This window comes from Neophocaena asiaeorientalis, unplaced genomic scaffold (assembly GCF_003031525.2).
Source record: "Neophocaena asiaeorientalis asiaeorientalis breed wild unplaced genomic scaffold, Neophocaena_asiaeorientalis_V1.1 scaffold45, whole genome shotgun sequence".
NCBI classification, from domain to species: domain Eukaryota; kingdom Metazoa; phylum Chordata; class Mammalia; order Artiodactyla; family Phocoenidae; genus Neophocaena; species Neophocaena asiaeorientalis.
The window spans coordinates 965,722-977,882 of NW_020174642.1; the positions used below are offsets into that span (position 1 = coordinate 965,722).

At 44.2% G+C, this 12,161-nt stretch overlaps 1 protein-coding gene across 1 annotated transcript in view; it reads left to right on the plus strand.

Annotated features, from left to right (window-relative positions):
- HUNK (hormonally up-regulated Neu-associated kinase) overlaps window positions 1-12,161 on the plus strand; it is a 112,149-nt gene that overhangs the window by 51,649 nt on the left and 48,339 nt on the right. Inside the window, exons 6-7 of the mRNA XM_024758412.1 lie at window positions 5,510-5,565; window positions 11,284-11,419. Coding sequence (XP_024614180.1) covers window positions 5,510-5,565; window positions 11,284-11,419 — 192 coding nt within the window. The remainder of the gene's footprint in view (window positions 1-5,509; window positions 5,566-11,283; window positions 11,420-12,161) is intronic.

A 12,161-nucleotide genomic window follows, 5' to 3' on the forward strand; every position in this document is an offset into this window, starting at 1 on the left:
TTATTAGCTGCGGCCTGTTCGAGCTTGTTCTTTTGCAATAACCTAGAACAAAGGGCTGGTGATTAGGGCTGTCCCCTTGGGCCTTCTCTCAATCTCTGGAAAGATGCCTACCCACCCCCACTCCCCACCCCCAAACACTGTAGGGAACAGGACCCAATGTTTGGTCTGCTGAGGGCCGCCATGATGACTCCCACTGGGCATTTTTCCTGGAACTGCCCAGTTACTAGAGACGGGTCCAGGAGCATCTGAGCCTGCACTCTGGGCTTGGCTGCCTCATGCTTTGCCAAAGGCCACTTCACTGGCTACTCTCCTTTGTTCCTAAGACACACCATTGCCACTCCTGTCCCCCAGCACTGTCCTAGTCAGTGGATCCTCCACATGTGCCCCATCCTCTTTCTTGCTTGTCCTGACTCCTCTCGGAAGCCCCTTTGGCCAAGGAAAAGCTATTTCCTGTCCATCCAGGGACCATTTTCTTTCCTTCCCTTTGGCTTTCAGTTGCAAGTTCACACCACCTCAAGTTTGCCAGCCACAGAGAGGAACTTCTCACACTGCGGGATGGGAGGAAGAGCCCTCCACTTCTCTCTCATCTCCACAAAGTGCTAAATCCGATCAAGGACCATAAATATGAAATTGAGCATTGCCCCATCATCAAGTGCAAACCAGTCAGCTGTCAGAACCTTCCTTCCCATCTGACAGATCTGACACTTAACACAGACAAATATTTTGCTTTCGGGATAGAGCTAAAAACCGTGCTTTTCACATGGACCATGGGGGAGGTCTTCTGGATTATAGAGGCCTGCCAGTATGTGTGTATGTGTGGTGTGTGTGTGTGTGTGTTTCTGTGTATTATATATTTAAGGTACATTGTGATACACTAACACTAAAACCTTGTGAATAAGTTCATCCTTCTTTTATTACTCATGTAGTTATCTTTCAGTTTTTGGCCTTTGGGGTCATATGTTGAGTAGCTGGGCAGAGGGTCTGAGTGGCCCACTGTGCTGAATGGATTCATAATTAACTTCAGGTGGTAAGGATGCTCCACAGTGAACATCCTGAATGAGGTACTTGGTGGTAGCCATAGCATTCCTAGTACTGATCTCCTAGGAAGGGAGAAAATATCCAAGAGCTACTTAAAAAATTAATAGATTTTTTTTTTTTTGCGGTACACGGGCCTCTCACTGTTGTGGCCTCTCCCGTTGCGGAGCACAGGCTCTGGACGCGAAGGCTCAGCGGCCATGACTCACGGGCCCAGCCGCTCCGCGGCATGTAGGATCTTCCTGGACCGGGGCATGAACCCGTGTCCCCTGCATCGGCAGTTGGACTCTCAACCACTGCGCCACCAGGGAAGCCCTAGATTTTATTTTTAAAAGCAGTTTTAGGTTTACAGAAAAATTGTGCAGAACTGCAGAGTTCCCACCTCCCTTCTACATTGTTTTCCCTATTATTAGTATCTTATGATAGTGTAGGACATTGGTTACAATTGGTGAACCAATATTGATACATTATTATTAACTAACAACCACAGTTTACATTAGGATTCATTAGGGTACGTAGTACATTAGGATACTCTTTGTGTTATACATTCTATGGGTTTTGACAAATGCGTGATGTCATGTAGCCACCATTATAGTATACAGAATAATTTTACCACCCTGAAAAAATGTGTTCCACCTATTCATTCTAGCCCTCCTCCTGCAACCTCTGGCAACCAGTGATTTTTTTCACTGTCTATAGTTTTGTCTTTTCCAGAATTTGGAATCATACAGTATGTAGTATGTTCATACTACTTTCTTTCATTTAAAAACATGCATTTAGGGTTCCTCCATGACTTGATAACTCATTTCTTCTTACGGCTGAATAATATTCCATTGTCTGAGATGTCCCCCAATTTGTTTATCCATTCACCTACTGAAGGATATCTTGGTTGCTTCCAAGTTTTGACAGTTACGAATGAAGCTGCTGTAAACATTCGTGTCCATAAGTTTTCAACGCATTTGGGTAAATACCTAGGCTAAAACGACTTTTTGAAATATGATTTTAGACCCCTTTTTCCTAAAGAGTCAGAAGGAAAGTCTTCTTCTCCTCTTTCTATTTAAATCTCCAAAGACAAAGTAGGAGGTGGAAATAAAGCCAAAAGAGGTTGAATGTTCCCTTCATTTGGGTAGATTAAGTACATCGATCTGGGCAGATACTGAGGTAGCTACCTCTCCATTAACTAGTCATGGAGGCAGTTAGATTGGTTATCACTGAAATCCTTTAGAAACCTTGACCAAAGGGTATGGGTAAACAAGCCATTAACCAGGTTTGTTCTGAGCATTTTTCCTAGGGGTTGGGGTGGGTGGCTATGGGATGCAATGGGTGAAAAGAAAAACTGATTTCATTTTTCTCATTTTGCCTAATAATTACATTTTAATGCTTTCTCCCCGGGTTTTATGACATTTTCCCGATTTTAAAAGTGGGCTTTTTTTTTTCTTCTACATTTTTCTCGTTTTAGCCTTCTATTTATATCATTCTTCTAATCACTGTGGTTGTTCTCTGGGCTTTTGTGGCCCCAGAATTATCCAGCTTAGTCTTATTACTCTTGACAATTGCATTCTTTTACCTCACCTCTTTAAGCTGTTTTTCTTTATAGTGTTTGTTCTGAACCAAATTTCTCCTTTAATGCCTTAGTGTGGCTTCCATGCTTCCCGGGGAAAGAGGTTTAATTTTGCTGGAAACAAACTGTGGCTCTCCTTTAGATTAAAATAATGCTGCTGCTTTATAATCAGTTTTCACAGAATCACAGTTTGGGCTATTGCTGGCACACTGTTTTTCTGAGTCTGTGCAAGTGGCTGGGAATTACCGTATATGCCTGAATATAAGGGTGTTGTCTTCTGTCCCCATCCTCTTCAGGAAAGAGGAAGTGCCTTACAGAGTGCTGGCAAAGTCTCTGATAGTATGGGGGCACAATCGCAATTTCTTTATTTTCAACAACAAAGGACCAGTTAACCTTGACCTGACTCACTGAGGACTTTGGGAACTCTAGAAGTCACCTGAGGAAACCAACAGAAAGGGAGGCATTTTGCGTGGCTTTAATAATAACTTCTAAAGAGATGTGACTCACAATTGTGATAGTTTGTGAGACCACTCTAAAATCGATTCACTCAGCAGATAATTTATAGAGATTTTAAATGGGCTCTTGTTATTTAAATGACTTGGGATAATATTTCCGGCAAGCGCGTCACAGACAGATTCGAAAAGTGCTTTATCTCAAATATCCAATCAACTTAAAGATCATCTTACACTGGAAACAGCGGGTGATGATTCTGCTGATTCATCCTGCCCCTGCCTGCCACAAGTTTGAATGAAATTGTGTCATAAACTGTGAGGGTGTGGGAACAATATTTCTGCAATTAATTATGTTAAGGTGATAGTATATGCTCTTAAATAGGAAGGTGCAGCTTCATAGGTCAATAGTATAAATAGTCATTTGATAATTTCATTGCATTTCTAAAATTTGTATATTTGTGTTTTCCAAAAACCCTTCTGAGGGGCAGGGTCCTCCCACTGGGAAAGTGTGGAGGAACATACTGTACTGGGGGTCACCCTGCATTTGGACATATGTGACATCTTTTAAAGCCTGGCACAGTTTTTCAAGTGTATCGTTTCATTTGAATTGAAGTACAAGTATACAATTCTTCCCGTTGGTGGTGCATGTGGATTAGAGAGTATCGATTTACCTTCCCCAGCTGCCAGGTTCAACGCAATCTCCCTTATTCAAGTGTCCAGCCTTAAGGCTACCGGCCACCTTCCAATTTTGAAATCCACTGGTCACTGTTTAAAGCCCACCTTTTTCTGCACTTGACTCCTTAACTCTTCTCGTCTTGAAATGCTGCCCTTTTGTCGTCCTGTGCCCATACTTCCCCGACTCTTCCTTCCCAGCCAACTCTGAATGTCGGTGTTCCCACCAGCATGTCGTCCTTGGTCTTTTCACCCTCCTTCTCTACCCTCTCCCTGGGCATCTCATGTCCTTTCCAGGCTCAGCTTCTACCCATACTGAGGTTGAAAATTGGTAGTCTGTAGGCTGGATCTTGCCTGCAAGGTTGGCCCACGCACTCTGATTGTTACTGTTGTTTTAAATGTGAATTTGTTGCCAACATTTAAAAAACTGGGATCGAATCTAGATATCTGGCTTCTCTGGGGAAGCAGGATGAGGTGGCAGTGCTGAGACCAAGCTGTGAGACGCTGTCCCCGTTAAATGGGACACTTTTGCTCTCCTGGCTACCACGGTCCTAGCAACTGCTGCTCCCCTTGCCTCTGTACTTTGAAGAAGTGCTATCAGTTGCCATTTTTGTTTATCATGACCACACTATTCTAGTCCTAACAATAGAGATAAGAGGACAAAAATAATCCTATTGACCATGTCTCTATTCAGAAGTGGGAAAATAAAAGCTGGACCAAGAATGCTGTGTTTCAAAACAATGGAGGAAATCATTTTGTGTGTGTATAGAAGGGAAGACTATTCCTACATATTTAATGTTCATGGTGTGTCTGAATTGACAGGCTACAACTTAAGAGGCTCATAGTCGTTGACATAGATGGTTTATACTTTTGCCCGTGTTTTTTCCTTCTGAAATCCCAAACGATCTCTTTGGTAATGTAGATTCATTGGTATTTGCTGAGTATGGAATGTGCAAAGGTACTGGGGCATAGTGGTAAGCAAGGCAGACATGTCTCCTGCCTTCAAGGGGCTTACAGTCAACTTGTACAGATACCACAGGCCCCTCACACTCAGCATGACCCTGGGCGCATTTCTCCCTCCCACCTTCTGAATCATCTCAGTGTCCATGATCAAAGTCACCCATCTGATTAGCAATCTTCATTCCATCTGCAAACTTAATTTCCTCTGGTCATGTAATGTTAACATATCCTTGGGCATAATACCAAGGATTAGGACCCTGACATCTTTGGGGTCTACTTTTCTACCCACCATAATAGCTGATTGCTAAATAGATTAATTTATTATCACTTGCCAATTTGTGGATTTGGCTCCAAGCACGGAGGTTGTAGGACCGATAATTACGTTAGCTTTCCATTTTTTTTAAAAAAAAAAACTGTTTCCCTGAATCTTCCTTACCCTGGTGGGTTTTGCTCACCGTCTCACAAACATGTGGCCACATCTGTATTTCCCTGACTGTTCTAGCAGTCCCTGCCCTGAGTGATGCTTCCACTGTCTCCCGGTCTTAATAACTTCCAAGTTTCAGCTTTGGTCCCATTTCTTCTGGAAGCTTATTAGTTCTGCCCTTCTTGCTCCCCATCTTATCTGAAATCCTTTAGCTTTTTCAGTCTGCAGCAATTACTTATATCATGTTTTATAAATATTTACTTATTGATTGTGTGAGTTTTGGCAGAAAGCCTTATGGGTTGGTTCAAAGTGGCTCTAAAACAGTTTGTTTCCCTTCAGAAGCAAAATGTCATTCCACCATTTCAAGTGCTTATCTGAAATGTTGTATGGTTTTGTTTATTTCAGAGACTTGAAGATAGAAAACTTGCTGCTAGATGAAGACAATAATATCAAGCTGATTGGTATGACTTTTTTTTTAAAGCAAGATTATCCTTTAAGTGCTGTGTTACCAATTCTCAGTTATTTGTTTCTGACTTTGAAAATGATCATGATCTATCTCTAATCCCCAGACAATACTTCTAGTTCACCTCCTCTTACCTGCAACATTTAACAATGGTTTCGAAAAAGAAAATTAATTTTAATAATTTAGACATAAAACATGTTCTTAGGATTCTTCAAACTTCTGCTTCTCTGTTAAGTCAGATGGAGCTGAACTTTTATAGGGGTTCTTCTTATCTGAACTCACGAGAACGCTTCTTAAAAATAGTGGAAAATAGTTTGGTTCAGAAATGCTGCCCTTAGCTTGGCCATGCCTTATTTTACTTTTCAGTGAATGTAGAGGCACTGAAATAAGGGGGAATGTGACCTACGTTCTCATTTTAATATCTTTAGCCAAGCCCTGTAGTACACTGATGGTCGTGCAAAGAGAAATCCCCACAGAGGGATCCTTTAGAGGTCTGTCCCAATCAGAAGGAGGTTCCAGGATGGAGTGAATCATAATTGGTTCACAAGTCAGGGTCCAGAAGAGAATTCACTCCATGGCTTATTCTCTAGAATTTCTGCTTTTGTTTGCCTGTCTTGTTGCTCTTGGCAAAATCTCAGGGCATCATTTTTCCACCCAGATTTTAGCATCATCTTTTATTCCTTTCTTTCTTTTCCCACCTCAAGTGCAAGTAATTTCTTCCACCTCAATGGCTTGAAAAAACTGTATATTAGAAGAAAAGAGAAGGATCAATAGAACTCTGTGAATTTTTTTTTTTTTTGCGGTACGCGGGCCTCTCACTGTTGTGGCCTCTCCCGTTGCGGAGCACAGGCTCCGGACGCGCTCCGCGGCATGTGGGATCTTCCCGGACCGGGGCACGAACCCCTGTCCCCTGCATCTGCAGGCGGACTCTCAACCACTGCGCCACCAGGGAAGCCCAAACTTTGTGAATTTTAACTTTTGTACCCAAGAAGGAAATTTTGTTTGTCAAATACTGAAAACCATCTCAAGACTTTCTAACACATATCATCCAAGTGACCAATTATATTCTTTGGAAGTCCAGTTGGCTTCCAACCCAGTAACAGTCAAGAGGCTGCAAGGGACTCCAGACCCCGTGGCTGGGTGATTAGGTACCACTGACAGGTGTTGATAATCTCCCATGTTTAGGAGATTAACAATTAAGAGGAAGCCAGTTTTTTTCCCCCAAAGATTTTATAGGAGGTATTGTTAAAAGATTCCTGGATGATTCAAAGAATGTTTTTTAAAAAATCAGATTGTTTTACTACTGCATTTGAGTTGTCCTGAGGGCCAAATGCAGCAGCGCTAAACAAGGCAGACGTTGAAATGCCTGCAGGATGTCTTTCTGGTCCCAGTTTCCAGGATCTGCGGCATTAAACAAAGGCATGTCCTGGTGAGGGACGGAGGAAAGGAGATTGTCTTTTAGGTTCCCTGGCAGGGTGACCTGGAACTTGTCTTTGGCAAGTGTGTAGGTGACAGTCACAGAGTTGCCCTAAAGCTGCAGAGATTGTAAGAGAACAGGTTGTGTGAAGGCTGGATGTCCATGACCGTACGAGTAAGAATAATTCACTTCCCCTGCGCACCGTCTATACTGAGGCTGGTAATTCCAGCAAAGAGCAGGCCACCGGCAGGGGGTCTCCCTACTCACCCAGCATCCCCTACACTGTTTCTTCCCTTCACTTTGCCTCCTTGTCTGCCCCTGTGCTTGCTTTCCCTTCTCTCTCTTCAAATGATAGCCCTAGATGACCATTTGTGAGAGTATACAGTGTTGAAAAGCACAGATCTTTTCGTTGCTGAGAAGGTCCTCGAAGAACCAATCTCTGTCAACAGCAGGTGCATTTAATAAGTAGCTCACAGATTGGCTGCACAATAAACCCTCTTAGAGGAGACCTGTACAAATAAGATGAAGACAGGATGGACCTAAATCAGAGCCCACAGTTGCCTTGGGATGAGTGGCGGACCCTTTGGATACCGGGGACCATTTTACTCAGTCATCATCTCCCAGCTTGGCAACTGCTGGATTGGTACCCACGCGGGGATTTCAGCTCATCCAGACAAAATGGGCCATGTCAGAAACTGGAATTCCCAAAATTGCTGGAAAAGAGGCTCTGATAATTAGATGTCCCTTTGTTAGAACTTTTCACTTGGCGTCTACTTCTCTCATGATCAGCGAAAACCAAACTCCTAATGGAAGGAGACATTATGCCATCCCAGATGGCAGCTGGGAATTGCGTTTTGTTTAGCAGAATCTGTGTTTCCTCATTTTTTTCATAAAGAGGAGGCCGAAGGAGGGGAGGGAAGATGCTGGAGGCAAGGAAGGCCCAGTGTCTCGTGGGTTTTCTTGCCCCTGGGTTGGGCAATTTGGATCAAATGTCTCTACAACTGTCCTTTTGCAACTCGAAAGTCCTTTGAACCTTTTCTTCAAAGGAATTACCTAGTTGTTTATTCAAAGGTTGATTATAGCTATTACCATTTTCTCTTAATAGTTTCTCTTTGAAATAATCTGATTTAAATAAATTTACTTAAGCCATGTAAGCCATGTTTCAAGTTAACTAGAATTAGCTGGAATGAGATTTGATTTAATCAGGATCCTTCCCCCGCACCCCCTTTAAAAAAAAAAAAAGCAGTTTGATGTTTTTAGTTTAGTATAATCTTAAAATGTATCAGCCACAACTCAAAACAGTTTTGCACTTCAGTTTTCCAAAACAGCGTTCATTTGGACTACGTCTTTTCAAATTCATTGTGTAGCTCCCAGAAAATTGAGTGATAATTGGCTTATGCGTTTACCAAATCTAATTGAGGCAGACTCATGTGACATTACTGGGAGGCGAACTTCTCCCTAGTTTCACAATTCTAATTATAGGCATATGTGTAAAATTTTAATAATTATAGTTATGAATGTGAAACATATTAGTTATTTCTCTACAATATACTTTAAATTAAACCCTTTCGGCTAGGTCAACATAAGTCACTTAAAATGTAGATTTTATCTTCTCCATTCCCCAGACCCTCTTCTTATTTATCTTCTTGAAACTTAAGACAAGGCAAGACGCTGTGTGCACAAGCTTGCCTGGGAGCAAAGGGGGTGATCTGGTCTCTTATCTCCCCTCCCCTGCCCTCTTTTAAGATCAAGCACTTTGTTGTAGACCCCAAGTCAGGAGGTGAGGGAGTAATTGAAGGAGTTGTGGGGTTTTTTTTTTGCGGTACGCGGGCCTCTCACTGTTGTGGCCTCTCCCGTTGCGGAGTACAGGCTCCGGACGCGCAGGCTCAGCGGCCATGGCTCACGGGCCCAGCCGCTCCGCGGCATGTGGGATCTTCCCGGACCGGGGCACGAACCCGCGTCCCCCGCATCGGCAGGCGGACTCCCAACCACTGCACAGTTAATGGAACCCCACGGAGATTCGAAAGGGAGGCTTTTAGTTTAGGGGCTCTTAGGAAATTGGGCCTCTAACATGACTGTTAAAGAAATTTTCCTTGAAATGTTGGCCCAGTTAATATGATGTGTATTCCATGGTGCTACCTCTCCATCTTACCATAGTGGGTGATCTTTACACATTGGTTGTTTCCTGAAATTTCCTTTGGGAATTTTAAACGGCCATTCAGTTTAAAGCTCAATATGATTTTTCTACTTACGATGCCCCCCCTTCTCCTACTTCAGTGATACTACAGGGTGGGACCTGAGAGCAGGGGCCCTCAGATCCTTTTGAACAGAGATCTCCTCCTAATCCAAGAGAGCCGTGGAGCCCCTGAAGGGCCTTTTTGGGCAGGTTATGTGCGGCCTGCTAGTGCAGGCTGGGCCAATGGGAAAAGAAATCGGGGCCTTTTGTCCCCCTGTTTGTCAGGGTGGGAGTGGAAGAGTAGAGAGCAGAGGAAGAGAGGAGGAGGGAGATTAAGAGAAAGGAATAAAATCATATTTTCAAGAACTCCCCCAAACAAAAGAAGAGTCAAGTATGTGAACAGGCAGCGTCCTGGTTGGTTTCCTCACCCCAGTTTTGGTTCTGATTCTTCATTTGAATCTTGAGCTGAAGAGTTTGGGTGACCTTCAGAGCCTTGCTGTGTTTTCAGAGCTCTGCTTGGATGGGGTTCTACTTATTTATTTTTAAAATTTTATTTATTTATTTTTGGCTGCTTTGGGTCTTCGTTGCTGCACGCGGGCTTTTTCAAGTTGCGGCGAGCAGGGGCTACTCTTTGTTGCCGTGTGGGCCTCTCATCGTGGTGGCTTCTCTTGTTGCGGAGCACGGGCTCTAGGCACGCAGGCTTCAGTAGTTGTGGCTCGCGGGCTCTAGACTGCAGGCTCAGTGGTTGTGACGCATGGGCTTAGCTGCTCCGCGGCGTGTGGGATCTTCCTGGACCAGGGCTCGAACCCATGTGCCCGGCATTGGCAGGCGGATTCCTAACCACTGAGCCACCAGGGAAGTCCTGGGGTTCTGTTCAGAAGCGCTCTTTCCTTATACGGCTTACACCAGCGACTGTGGGGAGAATTTTTGGTGGTGCATCTTGATCTGTGGTGTGTGAGTAGCTTCGCGGACTCATAGCACTGACCCACCCTGTGTCTCTCCTTTCCTGAGCTTTTCCGCAGCTTTCACAAGAGCCATGGCTTTGCAGGTGGAGACGTGTTAGCCTCAAGGAGAAAACAGTCAACGAAATTAGATGTATATCTTGCCAGCTGAGAAAGTGCAAGGGTTTTGTTCCCATGTGGAGCCTGTCTCTGACCACAGCCCCTTTCTGACTGAGCCCTGGGGGCTGAGCCTTCTGCTTGGGGACCAGAACCATAATATTTACACTGAAGTTCAAAGGAGGAGCCATGCTCTTAATTCTTCAATCAAGGAAGATTGAGGAAAGATATCAGATGAGCACCTAACACTAACAGCCCTCTAATGACCTGTCAGTTACAGGATCTGTAAGATCAAAAGTAAACACAGCACAAAAGGCACAATGGACCCAGTATGGCTTTAGATGCACTGGGCACTTCTTTCTTCTTTCCCCCTGCCTTAATCATCCAGGAACAAAGCAATGCTAGGAGGTCATTTAGTCTGGTTCTCATTGCTATCTTTCTGGCGTTATTTTTCTGGCCAACACTCAGCGTTGTCTAAATTGTTGGGTGTATTTTTCCCCCCTCTTCAAATCACCATATGTTGCCTCATGCATTGGGAGCATTTTTAAGAGACTTGCATGAAATGAAAGCATTCAGCCAAAAAAGTCAACTCTAACTGGTGGGATCGCATGTCACCTGGGGTGACACCAACACCAGCCAGAGAAAATCAATCTTCCTTCGGCTTTTTCCCACTTGGCCACTTGGAAGCCAGCAGGCTGACTCCAAGGACTTCTGCTCGTTTTCTCCTTCTGCCTTTAGTCCTAGAAAGCAAGCCTGTCTTTTTTTCTGGATGACTCATTTCCAAGATTTGATGAAAATATGTTTTGGTTCAACATACTTTTAAGCTCTCGCTGGATTTGACTGTGAGGCCTGATAGAAAATGTTTCCAGTTCAGCAAGGGAACTTTTGTCTTGAGACCCATATCCAGAGGTTACGGTTCACAGCTGCTGGGTTTCCTTTTGGATGTGAAATGATGTGTTAGCCCTAGAGACTGTTTCCTTTCCTGCTGCTTCCCCCAACCCTCCCCCCTTTTTCATTTCCATGGTTTTCTAATTCAGGGCTGGTTTTGTCCTCCCCTCTTTGCAGACTTTGGTTTGAGCAACTGTGCCGGGATCCTGGGCCACTCCGACCCGTTCAGCACACAGTGTGGTAGCCCCGCATACGCCGCGCCCGAACTCCTTGCCAGGAAGAAATACGGCCCCAAAATCGATGTCTGGTCCATGTGAGTTATTGAGCTTCTAAGACTGAATGCTCCCTCCTGCTGTCTCCGCTGTTCCCTTCTTATGAAATAACCTTTGAGTATTTGATAAGCATGAATTATAATTATAGGCTCTGGGATATATATGCAGTGATTCTTTGGGGTCCTGATTTCCACCTCTGTTCTTTCTGTCTTTTCTCCACCAACTGCCCGAAAGGCCTTTATTAAAATTCATTAACGTGCCGGAAGGGAAGAAAACGGAGCCGTGCCCTCGCCGAGATCACGTTCTGGTTTCACGAGTCACTCGCATCCTTCCCCTGCTTGGAGTCTCCCAAAGCTTTTCACCAGCATCAGCGTAAATCCCAGCCTTGCTGCCTGGCCCCAGACCTCACGGGTCTGCCCACGTCTCCTGCCTCCGCACCTATCACCCCACCCTCTGCTCACGGTTCTTCACACATGTCGGCTTCCGTTTTGTCTTCCCCACCTCTGGGCTTTGCACTCGCTATTTCTTTTCTTTTATTGAAGTAGAGTTGGCGTATAATATCGTATTAGTTTCGGGTGTACAACACAGTGGTTCGACATTTATGTACATTACAAACTGGTCACCACAATAGGTCTAGCAACCATCTGTCACTGTACAAAGTTATTGCCGTATTATTGACTATATTCCCTATGCTGTAGGTTACATCCCAGTAGCTTATTTATTTTATAACCGGAAGTTTGTGCCTCTTAATCCCCTTCACCTATTTTGCTGAATGCCCCCCCC